The 25413-nt window shown below is 43.6% G+C and overlaps 1 protein-coding gene across 1 annotated transcript in view; it reads right to left on the bottom strand.

Moving 5' to 3' along the window:
• The window catches only part of GABBR2 (gamma-aminobutyric acid type B receptor subunit 2), a 581362-nt gene that overhangs the window by 159443 nt on the left and 396506 nt on the right, over positions 1-25413 (bottom strand). Inside the window, exons 9-11 of the mRNA XM_066578831.1 lie at positions 18772-18852; positions 18288-18438; positions 14273-14405 (exon numbers count right to left, since the gene is read on the bottom strand). Of these exons, the coding sequence (XP_066434928.1) occupies positions 14273-14405; positions 18288-18438; positions 18772-18852 (365 nt within the window). The remainder of the gene's footprint in view (positions 1-14272; positions 14406-18287; positions 18439-18771; positions 18853-25413) is intronic.

The raw sequence follows: 25413 nt of genomic DNA, 5'->3' as shown, positions 1-25413 counted from the left end.
TATTTATTTATATGTAAGGACTCACCTGGACTGTGGGGCGTTCGCTATATACAGAACTCCCCATGGAGGTCAGTTATTGTCTTTACTCCAATTAAGGGTCCATTTACACCAAACAGTTTCTTGTTCGAACAAGCGTACGATGTCAGAGTTCGCTCGGGCAGCCTGTTTATACAGCAGATACATCGTTGGCTCGATCAAACGAAAAAATCATTCAGTCATTCACATTCGCTGTATAAGTGAATAAGAACGACCATATTTAACCTGAACGATTAGTGAACGAGCCAACGATGATTTTCATACCTGCATAAAATTAACGAAAAGCGAAAAATGTATAGTTTGTCATCTGATTGTTGGTTACATTTACACTAAATGATTATGGTTCATTCATTTTCGCTTGTTTGAATGATTTTTTAAATGATAATTGTCCCATGTAAAAGGGCCTTAACCCTCTGCAATCCAATTTTGGATTCAGGGATTACCTAGGGGGCTTTCTCTTTCTGCCATTATACAATGGCACCATCTGCTGGCTAGAGCCAGTACTGCAGTATGGGACAACAGGGCGACCAGTAATAAACAGTAAGAATACCCTGCCGGATGTCTTCCGACATCGGAGCTGTACAGCCATAAATCAGAATGTCTTTAGACGTCAGACAGTGGATTGGAAAGGGTTAAGCTATGTCTTGAATACGGCTCTACAGCTGGAGTGCGGGAACTTATTTATTGACCCAAATTGTGGGCTCATATGCTTCTGAACGAGGTTCTGGTTACTCTTGGGGTATTCTCTTGGGGCCTTCCATGTGGTGACGAGGTGTTTTGGCCACTTTCAATCTTAGAGTTGAATGGACCAGATGGAAAATGGGGGCTTTTTTGCCATCAATTTTCTATGCCTCTAAGAAACCAGATGGGATAGTTCTATGTATATGTTCCTGGTCTATAGATATTAGCATACATGTACTGTTCACAATATCTGCTCTGAGCAGATAAAGTGCTGAAGCACATATACTCCATATTTGCATACAGTTAGTTACATAGTCCCAGAGAATCCCTATTACATTTCCTTTCTCGGTCTTGGCCACAATCGCTACTATTATGTGTGAATCCTCTTTTTGATCCACAGTTCCAAATCAGATTTTTTTTCCCCGTTTTGTGCCAACCAAGTTAACCTAATTCGCACTGCCAAAAATGGTTGTTATGACCAACATTAATAAAACTTTGGATGCCGGAGTCCTGCAGCTCTAAGAACCCCGGCCATCTGGTATTAATCATGAATAACAATTTGTTGTTACAAGCTCATGATGAAGCTCTTCATGTCAATTAACATTCAGATGCTGTTTTCCTGAGCAGCAGAAGGATCATTTTCCTAGTCTTCCTCAGTCACTTTTGAAGGAAATGTGCCAATTGATATATTCTACAGGGGGCCACGAAAAAGTAGCCCCGCACCACACTCCTATGAAAGTTGTCGAAAAGAAAATCAGTCTTTGTAGACCACAGCAACCAATCCCAGAGCAAATTTCATTTTTCCTCATCAGTACAAGAAATGATTGATTTTGTTTTAGACTACTCTCATAAGAGTGTAGTGCTGGAGACTTTTTCATGCTCTCCCTGTACTTTCTTAATAAGACCAACTGTGTATATGCTCTTTTTGATTTTGTCAGCCCTCCTGCCATGTGCCGATGCAGCAAAGTTTTACTTGCCCCTTAAAGTGTTAAGAAAATGTCATGTAGCAGTTTCTTTGCCTGTTCAATAATTTTTTCAATGTCTTCTGTTGTGTTAATATTACAATAGCTTTTCAATGGCTTACAGAATAACTAGCGCAGAAAGTTATCGCAGTCAAGTTAAGTTTTGCTATGTCGGTATGTTTTGTTAACTACTTCATTCTGCAAAAAATAATGCAGGAGCAACTTAAAGGGGTATTCCTGGATTAATTGACAGTTGCCGATCAGCTGGTTACTTGGCCCACTGTCAGTTGTCGTCATTGTTGGTCAGCGCAGAAAGTGTAATAGTCAGCTTCACTCTTATTGAAATCAATGGGCGTGCTGCCTCCTATTACACCTCCGGCTCCTCTCCCACGGTTAGGGACAGATTTCTGGTGCATGACATAAATGCTGCCGAATTTTTCACAAAAAATCTATAGTCCAAACTGTGTGGATAAGATTTTTTTAAAAATATCCACATGCGTAATCCACAGCAGATTCAGCGTGGAATTAGCAGCGGGTCAATTGTGATTTAATGGGATGGAATGTTACTGTTTGTAATGCAGAGGTGAAATCTTACAAATCCCCGACATGTCTACCATGAGGTGTGAGTTTTGCTGCACAGTATTTCATCGCTATTATTTATCATGTCATTATTTTCGACAGTAATCAAAGCTATACCAGACCGAGAGTAACAAAATAATGGGAATGGATTTTATTAATATAATATTAAAAACAAACAATTCAGACACTTAACCCTTTCCAATCCACTGTCTGACGTCTAAAGACATTCTGATTGAAGGCTGTACGGCTTCGATGTCGGAAGAAGTCCGGCAGGGTATTCTTTCTGTATATTACTGGTCGCTCTTTTGTCGGGGCCCTCTCCAGTATGTCTCATACCGCAGTACTGGCGCTAGCCAGCAGATGGTGCCATTGTATAATGACAGAAAGAGAAAGCCCCCTAGGAAACCCTGGATCCAAAATTGGATTGCAAAGGGTTAAAAATGTGAAGGAACCAAATCACCCATCAATATTATATGAACATGTATACAGCCTGTAAAGTGCAATTGACTATAATGCCAAGAGATCCTCGTGGCAAAAACCAGTCATATAGTCACATATGCCAAGGGGACTTTCTGCGGCAATGAAGAAATCCCCTGCCACAGCTCTGACAAAGGACCACGATGCCATCCCATTGCTTTCATTGGGGCCAGCACTGCTGCCGCCAGCCCCATTGAAAGCAATGGGATGCAGGCAAACCCCTGTAGTGATTTTCGGGAAAGGGCTTGAAATATAATCTGTTCCCTGAAAATCAACCCTAGCTGGTGTTAAAAAAAAAAAAAAAATAATAATAATAATCACCTCTCCCCCTTTGTCGGGGCTCCGGTGTGTCTTTTCGCTTGCTCCCCGACACTGCTCTGAAGCACTTTCTGCTAGCCAGGGAATTTAAAAATCCACACCTCCTGAAAGGGCTATGTCTGATTGGCTGAGCGCTCAGCCAATCACAGGCAGAGCTCAGTCATTCATTGTCTGGCTGAGCCCTCAAACAGAAAATGCAGTTGCTACCATGTGTAAGCAGATGATGAAGAATGTTCTGCTTGTAGTTGTCCTCATCGATAGAGCTGCTAGAAGCATGGAAGTTACCAGTCTTCAGTGGAATATAAAATGTGCGTATTGCGCATCAGAGGTTGTTTTTTACTTTACTTTTTGCATACGCACCAAACTCCCCCACAGCCACTGTCCCGTAAATTGAAATAGCTAATTAGCCCTTTTATTTTCATATGTTCTATTTCCCTGCACAAAGGCTCAGAAAAATAGAACAAGCCGCATATTTTTTTGTCGCAGCAAAATATGCTTATGTGAACGAACCATTTAAATCAACAGGTTCTAATTAGAGATGAGCGAACGTACTCGGTAAGGCCGATTTCGCAATCGAGCACCGCGATTTTCGAGTACTTCACTACTCGGGTGAAAAGTACTCGGGGGCGCTGTGGGGCGGGGCGTGGTGGAGCGGGGGGTAGCAGCGCGGAACAGGTGGGAGCTCCCTCCCTCTCCCCCCCCCCACTCCCCTCTGCAACCCCCCGCCCCACAGCGCCCCCGAGTACTTTTCACCCGAGTAGTGAAGTACTCGAAAATCGCGGTGCTCGATTGCGAAATCAGCCTTACTGAGTACGTTCGCTCATCTCTAGTTCTAATCACTGTGCATTGCGCGCATACAGTTTTTGTCCGTAAATCACATGCAAATGCGTTCGTGTGAATCCGGCCTTAGGCTGCCTTCACATGGGTGTCAAAGTTGCGCAGGATTTGTGTGTTGTGAGATGCGATGCTATACGGGAAGCAAATCACAGCATGTCCTATCTTGTGTGTGCTCTCGCATTGCAGCCCCATTGTTTTCAATGGAGCTGGTGGCAATGGGAGAAACTCTGCGACCCTCCGCCACAATTGACAGCGATGACATGAAAAGGCCTCGTAGCCTTTAGAAATTAACATGGTGGGGAAGTGCAATATGTGGGCGGGATTCACGGCCGTATATCGCGCCCACAGTGTGAAGCTGACCTTAGGTTGCTTTCAGACAAGCGTACTTTTGCTCTGTATTAGGTCCGTGTTGAGGGGATGACAATATGGAGTTAATGGTAATCTATGGCGCCAATCACATGGCTGTATTCTTGTATTCGCCTTCATATTCGTAATCTTTACTATTGGGCAAATATGGATCAGTATTTGCAAAAAAAATGTAAAAATCAGATATAAATACGGATGAAACATTGACGACCTATGGATGGAATGTCTTCTGAAACACCTCCGTAGTCCGGATCCGTATTCTGGATGTGTTTTCATATCCTTGTCTGAACCTGTCCTAAGGGTACGATCGCATGTTGCAGATTTCCTGTGGATTTTGTGGCCAATTTTTGTGAAGATCTGCAGAAGATTTTACCCCTTCAATGAAATTCAATTTAAAGGGATGAAATCTGCACCAAAATCTGTAGCAAAATCTACACCAAACGAGTGAACTCATTCTTGTAAAATGTGACCAAGTGAAACCATTGGCTTCAATGGGTTCGATCTCATTAACGCTTTTAGTGCAATTCCTGCAGTCAGAAATGATAGGCCCTAACGGTTTTATGCAGAACGTTTCCATAGAAGTCTATATAGAAATAAGGTAAATCCGCGGCACTCCTTAGCGCATCATTACAGGCAATCGACCCTTCAGGTCTCTAATGCACGTCACTTGAAGGAGTAGGAGCCCATGACTCATATGTACAGTCCACCACAGGGAGTAAGAGTGACAGCATTTCTGGCAAGCACAATCCAATGCAAGCTTGACGAAGACCCCAAGAGGGTCGAAACGTAGCATTAATGGAGGACTAAAACTACATTGGATTGTGCTTGCCAGAAATGCTGTCACTCTTACTTCGTGTGGTGGTCCATAGAAGTCTATGGCAGGTTCAAAAAAACCAGGGGGAAGGATGTGACCGGCGGAAAACATTGGGAAAAGATGATAGCCAGCCCTTATTAGGCTTTACTAGCTATTCTATTCCATGGACAGGGAGTGTCACATGTGCGTGAATTGGCATTGAAATGAGGTGGGTTTTTCTGTCGTGGTCTGTGGCTTTGTTTGCCCATAGTGTGTCTCTCATATATTTTGTAATCTTTTTATGAACTGTATATTAACACGTTTAGATATATATGTACTTTTTATATCACTTTGGAGTGATTTTCTTTTGCTGCTTTGGTACAATGGAGCAGTAACTCCAAAGGTTCCCGACTCTCTCTAGTACAGTGATAACTTTTACACTCGACAGATCGTTTTGAGCCACGCTTAATATCTAAAATAGGAAAAATTGTTTCAAAAGTATGACAACATGATATGACGCTGCCATGGCGGGAACTGCCAGTTGACCCAGTGCAGGTTTCATCCCCGGTTTTGTTAGTATACAAAGGTCTTTGCAGTTGGGAAAACATATGCAAGAGCCGCATGTGCATCAGAGCCACTAACTGGGGAACGCTGATGTAAGGTTACACACTTGGGACAGCAATATAAAGTCAACTGAATTCTAACAATCAGTGTTGGGCAGCAGCTGTCAAGCTTAATAAGTTAATGAGATGCACTGAAAGGGGAACTAGATGCACCTGAGGAAACCAGAAGTCCAACTTTACATTAAGTGTTGTGTACAGCTTGGGACCCGAGTGTACAAAAGAGCTGGAGCCGAATCAAATATATATATATATATATATATATATATATATATATATATATGTACACTACACTTTTCGTTAAAGAAAAAATCAAGCCCCTAGAAGAAGTTGTGATTTTGCTGCAGATCTTGGCCTGCAGTTCCATCTCAGGCAGATATGTAAATGATAAGTGTTGTGATGTGATTAGATGGTCGGTCTTATCACATGAGGTGCTAATAGTGGTTCCCCCTTCCCCCTCCCTGGTCTTGTGTGTAGTGACCACTTTATCCACTTTTGTAGAGTTTATTGACCACTAGATGCCTCTATGATGCAGAGAAGAATTTCACCCCAATTACCAGAGTCTGAGAGAGGGCACAATTATTGGGATGCGAGAAGCTGAATGGTCATATTGACGAATTACCCTTGACCTGGGCCATTCTGACTGTTAGGTCAGCTACCTATGTCTGCCGCCCTCTTACTTTTTTTGGCAGATGTCAGCGTCGCTCTGCTCCTCCTATATGAGTTGGCTCATAGCTCTGTACTTTCCATCAGTACTGCTGCAGGATAATAGGCTACTGCCCTTCTATTTAGCTGAGCTGAGGATCCTCCTCTTTGCCTGAGTATTGGTGTGTGTTTGTCTCAGTCACCTAGCAAAGGTCTTCTGCTTCTGACTCCTGTGTCTGCCCTGATTCTAGGACTTATTACCTGAATTATAATTGTACTCTGCCTGCCCCGACTTTGGACTAGATTCTGATTGTAGTTCAGACTATTTCGCGGTACGTTGCACTGGTATCTCTGAATCCCATGGGTCAGCTGCTAGCTACACTGGGACTACACCAGGAGGTATTGGCCTGCTCAGGTTCCTGCAGTGAAGACCAGATCCCTGCACCGGGGTTAAAGGGTGAAAACCCAGGAACCATCAGGATAACGCCCTTAGCATTAGCCTAAAACCAAATTGGTTAGTTGGCAAAGTGTGTCCACACTAGCTGTCCGTAACACTGATCGAACTGTTAGGAGGTATTGGGACCAGTACATGCGTAAGGGCACGCATACCCTGGAAGTGTTAGAAGATAAGACTGGAATGGAGCAAAGGGGGCAGTGGAAGACGTGGGTATATTGTTTTTTTTATTTTTCAGCATAAGGAGGAGTACTATTACTAGATGGTGGTACAAGAGTGAGTATTATTGAAAGGGGGTACAAGAAGCAGCATTTTTACTGATGGAGCACTTTGTGAAGGACACTCAAAGCAGCACAAATTGTGTCACACCTGATTACTATCTGGGGTACTATGCATGGAGAGATGTTGCAAAGATGTGGAAAATATAGGGAGGTTGCTAAAAAGCAAGGAGCCAAAGATGTCTGTGTCAATTTTTACAAAGACAAGTTTGATTGAGAAAAGTCATCTTGGTGGTCTGGGCCATATGGAGAAAAAAAAATGAAAGACTCCAATCAGAGAGGACATCACCTGTGATCACAGGATATAATGGTACTGTAATCACTTATACAGTCTGCAGAATGCCTGTGTACAGCTGGTATCTACCAGTATCTGATCATTGCATGGGGGCAAATTTGGTCTTTCTGTAGTGTTTTTTTTAGAAACAATATGGTGATATTATTCCATCACTATGTGATGATTGCGTGGTGGTATTATTTAGCCCTCATATGGTGTTGTTATTCAAAATGCTTGTCTTAATAAAATGAGTTTTGTTTAGTGACATAACCTGCCAGGAAACTGTGTCATTACTTGAACTTTTAGATGGGACTAGTAAATGTTCATGCCCAAGGGTGGCCCGATTCAAAATTTTGCAATTATGCCCATGCTTTTCTAGTTACGCCCCCATAAGAAGCCTGAGGCTTCCTAATCTGCTGCCTGGCACTTTTTTCTTAAAATAGACAGGGCGCAATAATAAGGTCAATACGTGGCATCATTGTTCCGCAAGAGGCCAGCCTTTAGTTAGCCTTCTACAGAGCCTCTTTCAACACACTGCTCTCTGCACCTCCTCCCTCTTCAGCTTGGTCTGCATCTACTCTACCAAGGATGTGCCAGGGCTACCACTAAGCACTGAGAGAGAGGTGCCGGGAACGGGGTCACAGATAACTGGGACTGTGGTGGATTGTCTGGATTACCCTGAAAAAGCCTCCCTGTCACATCACCTTTTAGAAGTGTCATTTATGCTGGTCTACTGGTATATGTTAAACCATTGATGAAGTTACAGGAAACAGACATTACTGACCGTTCTCGCTTTGTCCAGTAAATATCCCTGTGTGTGGACCAAGTTATTTTTTTCACTGAGATTCACTGCAGAGGACGGAATGGTGGCGTCATGCGTGACAAGAAGATTGCAGGTAACCTCCGTTTACGTTTTGCCTGTGACCTCCCCCAGTAGTAACCTGGACGGGTCCCGAGCTACCCCCAGGGGAGGAGATGGTAGCCCCACCATGACGAGGCTTTATATACCCCGCCATCTCCTCAGCTGTAGGCCCGCTCCTCGGATGCTGCAATAGGAGGACAGAGCATGGCATGTAGGACATGGAGGATGGTGGCACCCAACTACAGCTCCAGTGACATGTGAACAGCAGCGGTGCACAGTGCTATTCTTTCCATACGCCGTATGGCATATAGACATCATATGGGGAAGAGCCCCCATGTGAGACATCTTTCTATTTGCCAGAACTATTGCTTTCTGTGGATAGCATAAATGGTCAGATTTCTCCTTTACTGGGCGCTACAGGAGAAATGTGAGAATGGTTGCAGCTTGCATCAGTAATAGGACTAGGGATGAGAAAAACCATTTCCATGGTGATTATATTATTGCTGGGCTGCATACATTTTGAGAAGCGATTGCCTTCATGAGACGCTTTAAAGGTTTTTTAAAAAAAAAAGATTTAGAAGATGCATAAGATCTGAAAGGCAGTAAACTTCAGAAAAGTAGAATATATACTGTGAAGAGTGCAGCTAGAAAAATCTAAATATAATCAAAAACACCGTCTAATATTTCTGAGATAAATGCAAATTCATTCCAGAACAAAGATGTTTATCTATAAGTGCAATGTTACTGCTTAGAAAAGTGATTCCTCATAATGCGGGGCAGACTAGATGCTCAGTCTTGAGCGCTGTGGAACGTTATTACATGTAAAGTACAAAGGCTTTCAATACACATTGCAAATCATAATGCAAAATTAAGGTAAATTAAGTTTATTATTGGAGGAGCAGTGTAACCGTGTAGCATGCCAAATGGAATAAATTGCACAATCTTATTATACACACATTAGTTTTGGAAAATTAGCACTAGCGAATGTAGAATGAATCCAAATGATCCGACTACTAATTTAATATTTCATGTGGTGACTATAATAATAGGAAAGGAAAGATACTTGAATATTAATCTGCATCTGATTTGTAAACATCCTACTCGATTCCTGGAAAATGCAATTATTTTATGTGTAGAGGAGGTCACAGCGAGATGGAGAAATCCTGTTTTATAGAAGTTGAAGGAAGGTCTTTGACAGATGGAAGTAGGAGTTTTGGCAAAAGCATTCTATGTAGAGATAAACTTACTAGTATGGGGATAAAACCGCAGTGAAACAACAGCTAATTCCATATTTTTCTCTTGTGTTCATTATAAAAAAGCAAACAAAATTAATGAGCAAAATTGGACTTCTAAAATATTGTTGACTTTATGGCCCTTTTAAATAAGTACCTTTCTTGGTTTTTCCTTAAATATTTCTTTAAAAAAATAAATACAAAAGTACAGGAAATCTTAAAGGTAATGGACAAATCAGATTTTTGTGTTCCACATATCTGTAAATAATTTTTGGAGATTTTTTAATTTTTGTTTTAGAAACCATCTACCGTATTTACCGGCGTATAAGATGACTTTTTAACCCAGGAAAATCTTCTCCAAAGTCGGGGGTCGTCTTGATGTCATTCAATGACATCATTGAATGGCTGTGATTGGTTAACGCAGCGTCGGCTTTCATTGGCTGACGCCGCGCTGAGTTAGCCAATCAGAGCATTAGCTTTCTGGAGGTGGGGCATTCAAGCCCCGCATCCAGAAAGCAACGCTGACGGCGTGGAGGAGGGTGCGACAGCCTGCAGCAGCGCCGCGGGAGGTGGGTATTGATTTTTTTATTCTACAGCGTATTCCCAGCATATAAGTCGGCAGTTGGTGGTAGTCTTATACGCCCAGTCGTCTTATGCGCCGGAAAATACGGTATACATATTTTTTAAATCCTAAAATTCTGTTTAATCCAGCCTAATAGTAATCCGATACCTCCTGATCTGTAAAGGAAGCTTTTCATCCGTCATCTCACTAACATCACAGGCAGGATTACACTGAGAGGTGACACCTACATGTAGATAACAGGAGCCACCATTCACAATATCTACTTCAGCAGTCATATTAAGCAGAATATGACTCTATTGTGAAGGCGCCTCCCTCTAATACGTGATGACGTATGACGTTATTCTTGTACATCCAAGCGTACCGGCATCGGAATAGAGGGTTTGTACGCCCCGTGCGTTCCATGAAGGAGCGTGGTGACATCATCTGTGAGGCGCCCCGCTCGAAAATGAGATGACTCATCACGATACTTCTGTATATCTAAGTACTGAACGTCAGGTGCAACGCAGGAGCGTTCCAGTGCTGGCAGATGACGTATGCGGAACTATTCCAGTCTCCGCCCCGTGTCCACACACGCGTAGGTAGCGTTCAGCGCGTGTAAAGAGTCTGCACCAGATGTTTTTCATTTCTTAAGGTATGTTTTATATATATATATATAGGAGGTTGGGTATTATGATTTTATGCTTGATAAAGGCGTCAGATGACGCAGAAACGCGTTGCTCACCCGATAGTAGAGGTACTTTAAACCTATTTTTTATTCTTGGATTATGTATGTATTGGGAATAAATTTGGCTTACTATTAACGGTTGTTGTAGTAGCTTATTCCCTACACTTTCCTGAGATCCTGTGATAGAGCGCAACTAGAGAAAGGTTTTTTTTCTTTTCTTTTTTTGTATTATCCCCATTTTTTCTGTCAGAAAGTTGGGGTACCTTTTAAGTTGCTGCTCTCCAAAAAAACATAATGTGTAGTTTACCAGGCGCACACATGTATTTTTTTGGATAAAACGGAGGATCCCTAACAAAGAAACCAATTGAAGGCTCACTTGGATTCCGGGTGTAGGCGGGACAGAAAAAATTTTTTGGGGTTGCCCTGCCTAACACCAGGTAAGTAGACTGGATTGCTGATTCATGACTTCACCTTTATGCAAGGCGCTCCCCCTGATTTTTGTTTCTTTTGAATTTTACGAAAAGCTCGACTCGAATAATGCGGACCCGAGCATTTGGGTGCTCGCTCATCTCTAATGTTTACCGTATATATCGGCGTATAAGACGACTTTTGAACCCCGAAAAATCTGCTCTGAAGTCGGGGGTCGTCTTATACGCCGGTAATACAAAAAAAGAAGTGTCAAAAAAAAAAATCAGTACTCACCTCCCCCAGCGTTCTGTCGCGCTCCGGCAGGCTGTCGCTCCCTCCTGGTCTCCGGCAGAGCATTGCTTTCTGAATGCGGAGCTTGAAATCCCCGCCTCCAGAAAGCTAATTCACACGCCGTCAGCCAGTTACAGCCATTCAATGACATCATTGAATGGCTGTGATTGGCTGAAGGCGCACGTGTGTTAGCAATCACACCCATTCAATGATGTCATTGAATAGTGTGATTGGCTGAAGCCACGTGTGTTTTAGCCAATCACAGCCATTCAATGATGCCATTGAATGGCTGTAACTGGCTGACGGCGTGTGTATTAGCTTTCTGGAGGCGGAGATTTCAAGCCCCGCATTCAGAAAGCAATGCTCTGCCGGGGACCAGGAGGGAGCGACAGCCTGCAGCTGCGCCACAGAACGCTGGGGGAGGTGAGTAATGATTTTTTTTTTCTCCACTGTATTACCGGCGTATAAGGTGAAAGTTGGGGGGTCGTCTTATACGCCCCGTCGCCTTATACGCCGGTATATACGGTATCTATTTGGTTTAACTTCATAAAAAGGTTTTTGGTGATATAGTCCCTTTATAGGAAGTACAAAGACTCATGAGATGCCCACCATTCACCAGATTAAAGTGGCTGCCATGCTTGCTGGAGCGCTCTACATTCAGTGTTTTTCTTCGAACATTAGCATTAACCATAAAGGATGCTGCACCTGGTACTGTGTGCCACTATGGATTTGTCCCCTATATATGGCTTCACCCTTTACTATAGCTATGGGCCATTAGTGGAAAAGCACTTGACAATGCTGTTTGTATAAAATGATGTATATTGGTAGTGCTAGCATTGGAGCAAACCACATAAAGACCTGTAGGCTTTTTATATTAGATATCTGCTCCAAATACAAAGTGATTCTCTAAATAATCACCTAACCAAGCAGATTTAGAAGTTCACAATAACCACTTTTGAAACATTTTATGTTCATTTAACGAACATCGGGTCTATCTAGTATAGTGAATATGCTGAGTATTTTACAGAATGAAACTGCATCCGCCCATAAATATGAGCCCTAAATGTACCTACTCTTTACCATGGCTATGGATCTCAATGTGCTATAATGGGGTTTCTCCCCTTCCACCTCTTTAGCCTCAAGCTTCCTATTTTGGAGGGTGGCTAGGGTGCCCGGGTAGGGGTTGGAGCTGTGCCGCCACCCATGAGTTGTTGAACAGGTTGCAACTAGAGATGAGCGAGCATACTCGTGAATTCATGAATGGGTGAGTGAGAGCTGCCTCTGATTGGCGAGGCTGTGACCAATCAGAGGCAGCTCATTCAGCAGGTGGGGATTTTAAATCCCTGTCTGCTGAATACTACTCAGTGCAGTTCAGGAGAACTGCCGGCCAGACGTGACTGAACTCCAGCTGCAGCGGAAAGGTGAGTATAAATTTTTTTTTTTACACATTTTAGGATGATTTTCAGGTAAGGGCTTATATTTTTAAACCCTTCCTGAAAATTTTTGTATTGCCGGCTCCATTGAATTCAATGGGCTAACATTGTTCTCTGCCACAGCTGTTATAGCTGTGGCAGAGGAGAACGATCTTTATGCTGACAGTGCGGGGGTGGGGGGTCTCACTCTTGCCACTATTGTGGCTTAATAGTGAGACCTCGGAGCCCGAAATGCAGCCCTGCATGTTACTCCTCGCCTGCCCTATCCATTTCTGTGTTTTTTACATGACTTTGGTGATTTGCTAAGATTTTCACAAATGAAAACCTTAGCGGAGCACCAGTCATATACAAAAATGCTCGAGTCGCCCATTGACTTCAATGGGGTTCGTTACTCGAAACGAACTCTCGAGCATCACTGAAAGTTCGACTCGAGTAACGAGCACTCGAGCATTTTGGTGCTCGCTCATCTCTAGTTGCAACCTATGCTGGTTGCATACCCTGGAAAAAAAGGAGTGTCGGTCCTTCAGTGTCCGGACCTCGCAGGCCGAATTAAATGATGTGCCCAATTCAGCTCACGAGTCTTGAGTTTGACCCATGTCATACAGGATATAATATGGACACTTTGATTTCCACCTATGTAGGGTCCAGAAACTCCTCCATGTGGATGTGAGGCTGTATACAATGTACTGTACATTACAGATGTTCAACACTAAAGACGATTATCATTGGGAGTTGTTCAAAACCCCACACTCCCCCGGAGTTTGAATGGTAGTCGTTCTGTGTAAATGTATGCAGAGACCTGAACGACTAGCCGTTCAGTGTAAGCAGCAGTCGTTCCCTGGCCGCTCCGCCACACTGCCGGCCGCGCTCTCTTTCCCTGGTCTTATTTCTTTTTGAATGTTTTTGTATCTATGCACAATCACTTGACTTCAATGGATGCCATGCACGCGGAGCCCATGGCAAAATAGAACATGCTGCGATATATCCTTCGCTCATGGAACACGCAATTCGTATCCGCAAGTGTGAGCGAAAAAGCGAATTTACATGCTTTTCAATGCCCACATCATGCCGCAAAATCAGCTCGTGTGAGCCCAGCCTTATAGTAACACTAACGGGAAAAAAGAGGGTCGGCGAATCTGGAAACTAGGAATATCTAAAGGTGCTTTTAGAGCGAACGAGCCGGTGACGTCACCGCTAGCTCAATCGCTCTCGTTCAGCCCGTTTAGACAAGACGATTCCTCGTTGGCTCGTTCAGTGTTTCACATTCGCTGTATAAGTGATGAGAACGACCGAACGAGCGCTGCTTCAATGTAACGATAAGTGAGCGAGTCAACGAACGCTAATCATTCCGTCTAAAAGCAGCCTAACACAATGTACGGTAGATGATACGGCGCTGTGTACGACTCATGGAATGGCGCAGTGTTTACTGACAATACAGCTAAACAAAGGTGAAAGGTAGAAGAACGCAGAATTACTTACCGTGCACAAAGTTTCAAAGGTTTTTTCAGATACGAATGATCCATCAAGGCCAAACAGAAAGATAGATGCGTAGGAAAGCATCCCCCCGAGGATAATAAGGTTGTTCATATAAGGACTAGACATCTTTATTAACCTGTCAGAGGGAAGACACAAGCCGAGTGATGATAGAGGAAATAAGTGGGGTTATATAAGGTACAGACATATTATCTACCTATCCAGCCGACTCTCCTAATACATGAAAGTGCTCCGAAAGAGTAGACCCTACATGAGATTGTTAAAGAGGTCGTCCCATCCTAGACATTAACGGCTGCTATTCCCCATTCAGGTAGCCACATGAAAAAAGAACAGAAGGGGTTTCCTTCACCTGAGAGGTTTACAAAGCAGGAGGCTACACTAAGGTGGGATACTCAGTTTCTTGCTATTAAATGTATTATTCTATTGCATTCAGTATTTTGACACACATTTAACCCCTTAACAAGCCAATGCTAGATACATGCAGATATAAACAAGCTTGCTCCGTAACATAGTATGTTAGGCTGAAGGGAGACAATGTCCATCTAGTTCAGCCTCTTTCCACCCTCTTGTTGATCCAGAGGAAGGTGAAAAACAGAAGCCAATTTAGCCCATTCAGAGGGAAAAATTCCTTCCAGACTCCATAGTGGCAGTCAGAATAATCCCTGGATCAACGTTTGAAAGTTCCTACCCGACTCCAAGACCCGGATCAACAACCTTGGTTATTTATTGTCTATATCCTGTAATATCATAGCTCTCTAGAAAGACATCTAGTCCCCTCTTAAACTCCTCACTTGATTTTGCCATCACCACGTCCTCAGGCAGAGAGTTCCACAGTCTCACTGCTCTTACAGTAAAGAACCCTCTTCTGTGTTGGTGATGAAACCTGCTTTCTTCTAGACGTAGTGGATGCCCTCTTGTTACCATCGTAGTCCTGGGTATAAACAGATTATGGGAGAGATCCTTGTATCGTCCCCTCATGTATTTATACATCGTTATTTGGTCGCCCCTTAGCCGTCTTTTTTCCAGGGTAAATAACCCCAATTTTGATGCCTCTCTGGGTATTCTAGTCCCGTCATTCCATGTACTAGCTTAGTTGCCCTTCTTTGAATCCCGTCAAGCACTGTAACATCTTTCCTGAGCACCGGTGACCAGAACTGTACGCAGTATTCCATGTGAGGCCTGACAAGTGCCTTATATAGTGGGAGGATAATGTTCTCGTCCCTCGCCCCTATACCTCTTTTAATGCACCCCAAGACTTTATTTGCCTTTGCAGCAGCTGACTAGCATTGGTTGCTCCAGTTAAGTCTACAGTCCACTAGTAACCCCAGGTCTTTTTCCTTCTCACTTTTCCCTAGCAGTACCCCATTTAGTGTATATTGGTGACATCCGTTTCTCCTACCCATGTGCAGAACCTTACATTTATCAATTATCTTGTATGATTTTGTATCGTCTGCAAATATCGACATTTTAATGTGCAGTGAGATGCTTCTTTTATTAACTCTTTAAATTCTGACCATGGCATCTAAGCAGCTGGCTAGAGAAGGGTCCTCTCTGGTTCACCATTGGTCCTCCTGTGATGTGGTTATAGGGTGCTAATGGGTTACTATAGCAGCCTGGGGTTCTGTGAAGTCTCTCTGGCCTGCCATGGATTCAAAGATTAGTAGATTGCCTGTAAAAGTACTATCCAGTGCAATACTGAAGTATTGCAGCATATTGTACAGACGATGAGACGATTGCTAGTTCCCTATAGTCCCCTTAAAAAAAAGTTTAATAAAAAACTTTTAATTATCACATAAATGATTTTTTTTTACATAGTAAATTATTTTTTTTATCCTTTTTTTTTTCCACTAGGGGACTTGATCATCATCATATTTTATCACTCCTCTAATACACTACTATTACATCCGTATAGTAGTGTATTGGAAAGCCATGAGATTGAGTCTGGCAGACCCGGAGGCTATATCCAAGCCCCTGGGTGCCATAGTATCCTATTGAGATCCTATGATCACGTCGCGAGGTCTGAGCCCCCTTCCTTTGTCAGTGTTTTACATGCTGCGGTTATATTGATGGCGGCATGTAAAGGATTAAACAGTGGGGATCTGTGGTTTCCCTAGCCCTCGCTGTTAGAGCAGGTGCTAGGCTGTTATTCAACAACCGAGCACCCGCTCCCCCCAGAATGAGAGACCCATGTAGGCTTCTGATGCAAGTGCCATACAAAGGCGGCACATCAAATTAAAGCCCCTTAACAACTGCTGTCAAAAGACGTATGGGTGATAGTTAAGGGGCTAAATTATAAATGGCAATGACTAAGGCTGCAGCAGTGTGTCCGAAACGCATCAGAAGAGGTCTCATTATGCTCTGGCTGTTTGCCTACTAAATTTACCAGTTTTTTGGTTACTAAAATATTGATTTTCAACTCCTTGGAGTCTGGAATGAGCCAGCAGTAAAGTGAAATCTCCAATTTCTACATAAACCCATTAAGGACCAGACGCGGTAAATATACGGCGCCTGGTCCTGGGCTTAAAACCCACTGATAGTAAAATTACGGCGGCGCTTTAAGCCTCCTGCCTCTCCAATTAATAAGAGGCAGGACAGGTTACCAGCTGTTAGTGACAGCTGATAACCCGGAGGAGAAGGGAGGAGGGGTATTTAACCCTTCCTGCCTTTTCCTTCCCAGAGTACACAGCGCTCAATGTGCACTGTGTACTAGAAAGTGAAAGTACAGTGTAACTTTCACTGTGGGAGCCGGGGGGTCATGTGACTGCCGGGGTTCCATGCTACAGCAGAGCTGAATTTACATTGCCATTCTTGTCAACTAGTGGCAGATTGTTTTTCATAAAGCCATACTTAATCATAAAAAATGTGATGAGAAAAAGAGGAATGGGGGTAGATGGGGGGGGGGGGTAGATACAATAATAGAGGACATTACCTTACTGCAATAACCTTCTCACACAATACATTATCCAGATGAACAACGCCTCATGTACATGTTATCAGAGCTTGGTCTCGCCTAACATCCTGCTTTAAGAATTTATAAAACAAAATTAGAAGTTTAAGTATGCCTTTACACAGTACAATCTGTCGGGGCAACAGATGCCCAACAGGGCGTCCCAGTGATAATTGTACATAGGAATGATCATTGCTCAGTTAATGGAGTTGGAGCTCGTTCCAGCTCATCCGCCTCCATTCACAGTAAACAGGCAGTTCTTCATAAGTAATACTGCCTGTTCACACAGGACCATCCATCACTTGCTTTTCTGCATGCAGAAACTGAAAAATGAATGAGAAGTAAACAAGTTTTCATTCGTCATTCAGTTGGCGGATACATTTACCCTGACAGATAATCCTTCAGATTCTTGCTGGACAGCGGGAATCTGAACGCTAATTGTTCCGTGTAAAAGCACCTTTAGGACTTCTTCAGATGAGTGTCGTTTTAACGCTCGGATAGCCGCGCTAAAACAGTGGCGCTATCTTAGTGTTAAATTGGGTGAATCACCCCGCCCTGATTTAAATGGCTAATTAGCCTAACGCGGTGCCAGTGATCAGGGGTATGCACTGTGTTTAGCGCCTACCCACGCATGCAGATGTGTGTTTGCGCACCTCCAAGAGACCTCTATGGGGCTCTTCGGTGGGCATATCCGCACAAAATAAAGCTGGCCCTATTGTTTTGCGCATGCGTAAAAAAAAAAGTAGTGAGACGGAACACATTGAAATCAACGGGTTCTATTCTCTGCGTTTTGCAGGTGGGATTTTCCCGCGTGCAAAATCACGGTAAATCGCGCTCAAGCCTTTACATTGAGTCAAACCCTGGGGATAACGTATGTGGACCAATGGGAACTTTATAAACCCGGATGTAAAGAACGTTACTCCACAGCAGCCGCATCGAATTGCAGGTATCATTTTGTTACGCCAACGACCGTGTTCTCACCGCGTATTACGTAAGCGTGAGCCTTATACATAAAGAGCGATGAGACGCCGTACGATGAACTGATGGACTTACTTCTGATTCCTGTTCTTGATGTTGAAGAATAAAAACGTGCTGGCCATAATCATCCCAATAATCGTTATGGTGGACAGAATACTGTAGAGCGGCAGGTAGATCTGACGGCGCTCCATTCGGATGAAAGTTTTATCTTTAGGAGGCTCCACCCCTAAAATAAGTAGAAAATTGCGTTTGAAATCTTTTTTTTTTTTTATTGTAACACTGGCACATCTTGTACGGATGGATTGCGGGTTTTTGGCGCGCTGCACAGGTGACTTGAGGTTCTTCGTTCCTGATGTGAAATCTGTCAGAGCCTTCAATTATGTATGGATGCTGCATGATTTATAATAGTGGCCTCTAGAGGGACGGTCTATGCGGTAGAGGACCTGGTACGGCGCGCGGGGGAAGAGATGGACCTGGGACCCCTTACACCACTGGGCATATGATATTAGCATATATTTCATGTGAACGGTTTTGTCTATCATTCATTATCTTGGTTTACCTTGAAACTTCATGGTGTCATTGATGAGTTCCAGGCTGTCGGCGACCGCGTTGTATTCGCCCACCTTCACCTCTTTCCCTTCTGTAGAGATAAGGGTGGACACTAATGGGTTAAACCAGTAGATAATCTCTGTAAGGCTGCTAATACTTAACATATAATTAACCATTTTTAGCGCAGATACAGAAGCAGGAGCTGCTAACATAGTAAAGAGACAAATAAGGAAAAAAATCGGCTCTGTAAGGCCGTTCTCACCCGGCTGAGAAAATTGCGCGAGAATTGTGCGTTGCGAGATGCACAAATCTCACACGAGTATGAACCTTATTATTTAAAAGGGGGTCATACACATGAGTGATAAAGAAATCGCGGCACGTCCTATCTTGCTTGTTCTCCCGCATTGCATCACCCAGTGTTTTGAATGGGGTCCGTGGCCACATACTAGGCGCATGCGATACGATGCGAGCGTTCCACACTGAAAACAATGGGAGAATCCTCCACTCCAGCTGTCAGCCGCGGCAGAGCAAGGCTACTCCCCCGAAGTGATGCAAGGCGGTTTTAATATATGAACGTCTTGCATGCGTGGAAAAAAATCGCATATTGGCAAGCACGATATTGGGCCGCGATTCACACGAGCATGTTCATTTGTGCGCGGCAAACAAGACACATTGCTTGAAATGGCTAAATAGTTCCAGACGTGTTCTTTTACCAGCTGAACTATGCAGCTGAACTATGATAGCGTATTACACCCCCCCCCCCCCCCCATTAACTTCTATGTGCAGAAAAGTAAAATATGTTGCGGTTTTTTTTTTTATGCCCAATGAGCGTGCAAAATATGGAAATGTGAGTGAATGGGCTCTGTTCTCTGCATATTGGGAGCACAAATTTTGCACAAAAGTGTGGCAGGGTGTTAACACAATAGGATGGCACGTGCATAGAATTGAGCCTGCAGCATCTCGCAGTGGGAGCCAGCTGGGACTGATAGCCGGCCTCCTGTTGCAAAAGTGGGGATTGATGAGAACACCGATCCCCACTCATAACCCCTTACATACTGTGATCAAAGTTCATCATAATATGTAAATTGTTCACAGAGGGAGTGCGCGGAGGGTTACCATGGCAACCGGACGTCATACGCTGATGCCTGGGCCTGCCATGTCCTGTGATCACTAGTGCGAGAGATAATGCATTGCAGTACAGGAGTGCTGACATGTATTATCATAGCAACCAGAGCTTTTATGGTTCAAGTCCCCTACAGGGATATAAAGAACTAACCCTTTGCAATCCAATTTTGGATTCAGGGTTTCCTAGGGGGTTTTCTTTTTCTGCCATTATACAATGGCACCATCTGCTGGCTAGAGCTAGTACTGCAGTATTGGACATGCTGGAGAAACCCCCCGACAACAGAGCAGCCAGTAATATACAGTAAGAATACCCTGCTGGACGTCTTCCGTAATCAGAGCTGTACAGCCTTCAATCAGAATGACTTTAGACGTCAGAAAGTGGATTGGAAAGGGTTAAAACAAAGGGTAATAAAAACACGTAAAAAAATAAATCCATCTGTGTGAAAAAATTCAAAAATCCAACATATTTGGTATCCTCGTATTTGTAACAACGTGCAAAATAAATTGAAGATGCTAATTATCCTGTAAAGCAAAAAACTGCAAAGAAAAAAACTAAAAACCAGAGGCAAAATGCTTATTTGTTCATTTCGCCTGCCAAAAAAATGCAATACAAATTATCAAAAAAGTCGTATGTCCCGTCAAAATGGAACCAATGAAAACTGCAGTTCGTCACACAAAGAACAAGCCCTCACAGGGTTCAAAAGTGGAAAAACCTAAAAAAAATATATATTTTGGTATTCTTAAATCATACCACTCCAAAGAAAAAAATGTCCCTCATGCTGCATGATTAATGTAGTAAAAAAACAATGGCAGAACGTTTTCTCTCTCTGCTTGCCCAAATAAAAATTTCTAAAAGTTTTACAATTCACTACATGTACCCCAAAATGGTCCCAGCAAAAACTACAGTACATCATGCAGAAACAGCACTTATACAGCCATGTCGATGGAAAAGTAAAAAAAAATAATATGGTTTTAGAAAAGTGGAGATGAAAATCCCCCCAAAACGCTGCGTCCTTAAGGGGTTAAATGACATTAAATGGTAAATGAAATATTCTCCAAAATAGTAAGCTTAAAAAACACAACCCATCCAGCAAAAATAAAGCCTCATACTGTTGCCTGAGCCAAGAAATCTTGCGAAGACGTATAATTTGTGCATACGTTCGTTAGCCCTAAGACTGCGGCAGTGCATTATCGTATAAACTGTGGCTCGTTATTTCTATACAATCTTCCACAAATAAGGCAAACAAATATGAATGGGCTGTAGTGTAACAGTCATGGAGTTAAAAAGATTTAAACTTTTCCCCTATCTGCAGTATAGGGCTAGGTACTACCGCTAGGACCTCCACCAATCACAAGAATGGGCGTCCAGTCCCGCCAACCCCCCTCCCCATTGGGATGGAGCAGCAGTTGAGCATGTGCGCTGCTGCTGCATTCATTTCTGTTGGGCTGCTGGAGATAACAGAGTGTTCGCCTTCTCTTTGGTAGTTCCATAGGGATGAACGAAGCAGCAGTGTGCATCCATTCATAGAGAGTGGGCCAGGATCCCTCTCTTCACACTTGGTGGGGGGTCCTAGCAGTTGGATCCCACCATTGAGACACCTATTGTTTATGGAAGGATAACAATAAGGGCTCGTCACACGGGCGTTTTTGCATGTGCAAAGCGCAGAGAATACAACCCAATGGGTTCCCTCTAGAGATGAGCGAGTATACTTGCTAAGGGCAATTGCTCGAGCAAGCATTGCCTTTCGCAAGTACCTGCCCGCTCGAGACAAAAGGTTCGGGTGCCGGCGGCGGGCAGGGAGCTGCCGGGAAGAGCGGGGCAGAACGGAGGGGAGATCTCTCTCTCCCTCTCTCCCCCCCCCCGCTCCCCCCTGCTGACTGCCGCTACTCACCGCTCCCCCGCGCCGGCACCCGAACCTTTTGTCTCGAGCGGGCAGGTACTCGCTAAGGGCAATGCTCGCTCGAGCAATTGCCCTTAGCGAGTATGCTCGCTCATCTCTAGTTCCCTCACATTATGTGTTTTTGCATACAAAATTCACACACGGAAAAAAAACACATGGTATGCTCTATTGTCCGGAACTCCACCAGGCGTCCCGCAGCCCTCGTTCGCCCACAGATCACTTCCTGGTTGCAGGAAGCAAGGATAAACCAATGCGAGGGATTTATGAATTGACCAATTAATGTTGTGGCTCAGCCAATTCCTAAATCTTGCCTCCACAACACGATTGGTTCTTCAAACTCTGCTCAGCTAATCAACGCAGAGCTGGATGAACCAATGACAGCCCTTGCATTGGTGTATCGAGCGCTGCATTGATTGGCTAAGTACTGCTGGATGAACCAATCAGAGCCATCACTTCCTGGAAGTGCAATTTTTGAATCCCGCAACCAGGAAGTGATCTTCCGTGGGCGAACGAGGACTGCAGGATGCCCATCAGAGCTCTGGAGAGCAGCGTGAGGACCCGGACCGCGCTTTTTAGGTAAGTATTCCCTTTTACTTTCAGGGAATTCAGCTAGGGCTTATATTAGGGGCGGGCTTAACTTTCTTGTGATAAAATCACATTAGTTTATTGCTGGCAGTAGCGAAGTGATGCACGATTTTTCACAAGAAAAACGCATTGCTGACACTACAAAATCGCGGGAACACAGCTGCGATATTGCCGTGATTTTGTAGCACCAATATTGCTGTCGCAGGTGTGAAAGAGGCCTAAGTGGACATCGGATTGGATTTTGTTCCTCGCCCACAGTGGTTGTGTTTGAAATTACACGTGGCGGATTTGCTGCAAATTTTTTGCGGCGGAAAATTTGGGGAAAATCTGCACCAATTTCTGCATCTGAGTGCTTATTCACACAGGTGGGAATCTCACGCATGTTTTGCACGTTGCAAAAATTGACTTTATCACAAGAATGAAGGATTTCTTTTCCCCTGGCAGTGCTGATAAATATCGCAGCATGTTCTATGTTTTGGCGTTCTCTCTGAATACTTTGCCCATTGTTCTCGATGGGACATTAGCAGACATCACATGGCTCTCACATGCTGTGTGACATGCACGCGAGTGTGATGAAATGTTTCCCTTTTAGATCAATGGGAAACACTTGCAATCCTCTGATGTGTGTGAAACAAGCGCCTTAAGGGCTTATTCAGATGACCGTATATCGGCCGCGTATTCACGCCGGCCAATATACGGCGTCTCTCTCTGCAGGGGGAGGAGGCTGGAAGAGCCAGGAGCAGTGCTCTGAGCTCCCGCCCCCTCTCCACCAACTCTCCACCCCTCTCCGCCCATCTGCACTATATGCAATGAGGGGAGGTGGGATGGGGGCGGGGCTAATTCCTGGAACTTAGCCCTGCCCCGTGTCACCTCCTCTCATTGCAAAAAGTGCGGCGAGCGCTGCTAAACAATGACAGGTGCCTCTAGTTGAGGCATTTAAATGTCATTTAAAGTTGTTCTGGTGGCCGTGGCATTTCAGGGCTGCGGCATCAGTTCAGTGCATGACGCCACAGCCCGCCGTGGAAAATCTCGAATAACCACGACTTGATCGCGGCTATCCTTCGTTCATCCGTTTTGCTGCTCTGATAGCTTCAATGTTTTAGCATGGCTATTGGAGTGTCACAATGACACTCGGATGAACTAGCCATAAATCCCTGGTCCCTTGATAGGCAGAAAGTTTAATGACCAGATATGCACATGATAGTGGGGCCTTCACAGCACAAAAAGTCACACTATCGCGAGCATATCTGCGCTTATGCTCGTCTGCAAGAGCCCTAAAACATGCGATTCTTTCTGTGCCATCACAATTCACAAAGCAGCAGATCAAATACAATGCCTTCTTTTTACAAGCACATGTCCTTGTACTTCTGGATATAGTGACATTCTTTGTTGGACGCGTACTTTTCAAGGATTGTTTTGTTTGTGGAATCATTTGTAAAGGACTTTTCTGTTTCTACAAGCTATAAGATACATGAATGTGCACAATGTTGTAAACTTACTATGATTTGCTATGAAATGCCTATTATATTGTGATTGGTTGTTGAGGGGTGAAGCAGCTCGTGATCAGCTCCTGACAAGTACTAGAAAGTTTGCTATATAAACTATGCAATAATAAAATGCTTCAGAAAAGTTTGGAAACATTACTTGACTGTTTCATATGCATTCTTCTCCGGTGCCTCGCTGAATTAGGCATACTTGACTGATGAGGTTTCAATACCCCTGAGTATTACCTAAAAGCAGCTGATTACTCCAACAAGTGAAAGTTCTTATACAACTGCAACAAAATCTGCACCAAACAATGTTTTTTTTCTTTGTTTGGATGATGCAGGGGACAGCACAAATAGCATTGCAAAGTGACCTAGCCTCCAATTTGCCCATAACCGGCACGCTAATGCCTGGGGTTGATTTGGAAGCCAGGAAAAATTACTTGCAAGAATGCATGCTGCTGTTAGCTTCAGACAGTGTCTTCAATACCATGTGATTGCTGGGTAGAAATCTCCTCTGGAAGTCAAACTGTCATATCAATTCCCCAGTAACAGCAAAGGAATTTCACCCAGTCTGCTGCCTCTTACTTGCCATAGCAACAAACACTTTGAATTTAGGTCCAGAGATTTTTGAGAGCTAGATTGCCGCAAATAGAAAAAGCGTACTCAAGTATTATGTAACTTTGGATTTTGGGTTAGAATCTTCCAAAGTATGCCAGAAATTAATTGCTGCCTCCCACTCAATTATACCAAGCTTTTCTTGCTGCATTGCTATATTTCATGTGGTGATATTGTCTTGTATATGCTCTCATCAACAGATATGTTGGATGGGGGGGGGGGGGTCATATGTAAGCTTTTTAGTTGGAAGAAATAAAAGTGCAGCCCCTGACTCCAAGAAAGTTGGGACGCTCTGTAAAATGTAAATAAATGTAAGGAGAAAATGATTTAATAATTTGGAAATCTCATCTAACCATATTTTCTTCATAATAGAACATATATCAGGAGGGGGTTGGAAACATTCTTCCATGATGGCAGCGACACATCTCAAAAAAGTTGAGGAGGTATTAACAAAAGATTGGAAAAGCAAGTGGTATTAATGAAAAACAACTGGAGGGTCGATTTCCTGCTAAGTCACGTGACTAAGTATAAAAAGAGCATGTTAGAGAGGCCGAGTCTCTCAGAAGCAAAGGTGGTCAGAAGTTCACTAATCTGTGAAAACCTGTCTAAAACTCTACCATGTGACCTAGAGTCTGCTATAAGTAAAACATCTCTGGGGTCCCAAATTGATGTAGACGGTGCTATGCAATCATAATAATCACCCCCCTTGTATGCCAACGTCAGAAGCACTTGCCCCAAGCCTGTTGCATTGCAAGTGTCAGAGTAAGCAACATTCGTTTCCTTGCCCAGCTGGCAATCAACTGAAGACTCCAACTAGCTGGCAGCCTTCCAATGGGTCAAGAATGGCTATTGTATTGCTTGGGTTGATCTTTCCAATACTTTCTAAGGCTATATAAATGGCACCATGCCAAAACAAGAGACTTAAATTCATCTAACTGC

The sequence above is a fragment of the Eleutherodactylus coqui genome, chromosome 9 (assembly GCF_035609145.1).
Source record: "Eleutherodactylus coqui strain aEleCoq1 chromosome 9, aEleCoq1.hap1, whole genome shotgun sequence".
Lineage (NCBI taxonomy): Eukaryota > Metazoa > Chordata > Amphibia > Anura > Eleutherodactylidae > Eleutherodactylus > Eleutherodactylus coqui.
Note: the sequence above shows the minus strand (reverse complement) of the source record. Positions and strands in the feature narration are given on the sequence as shown.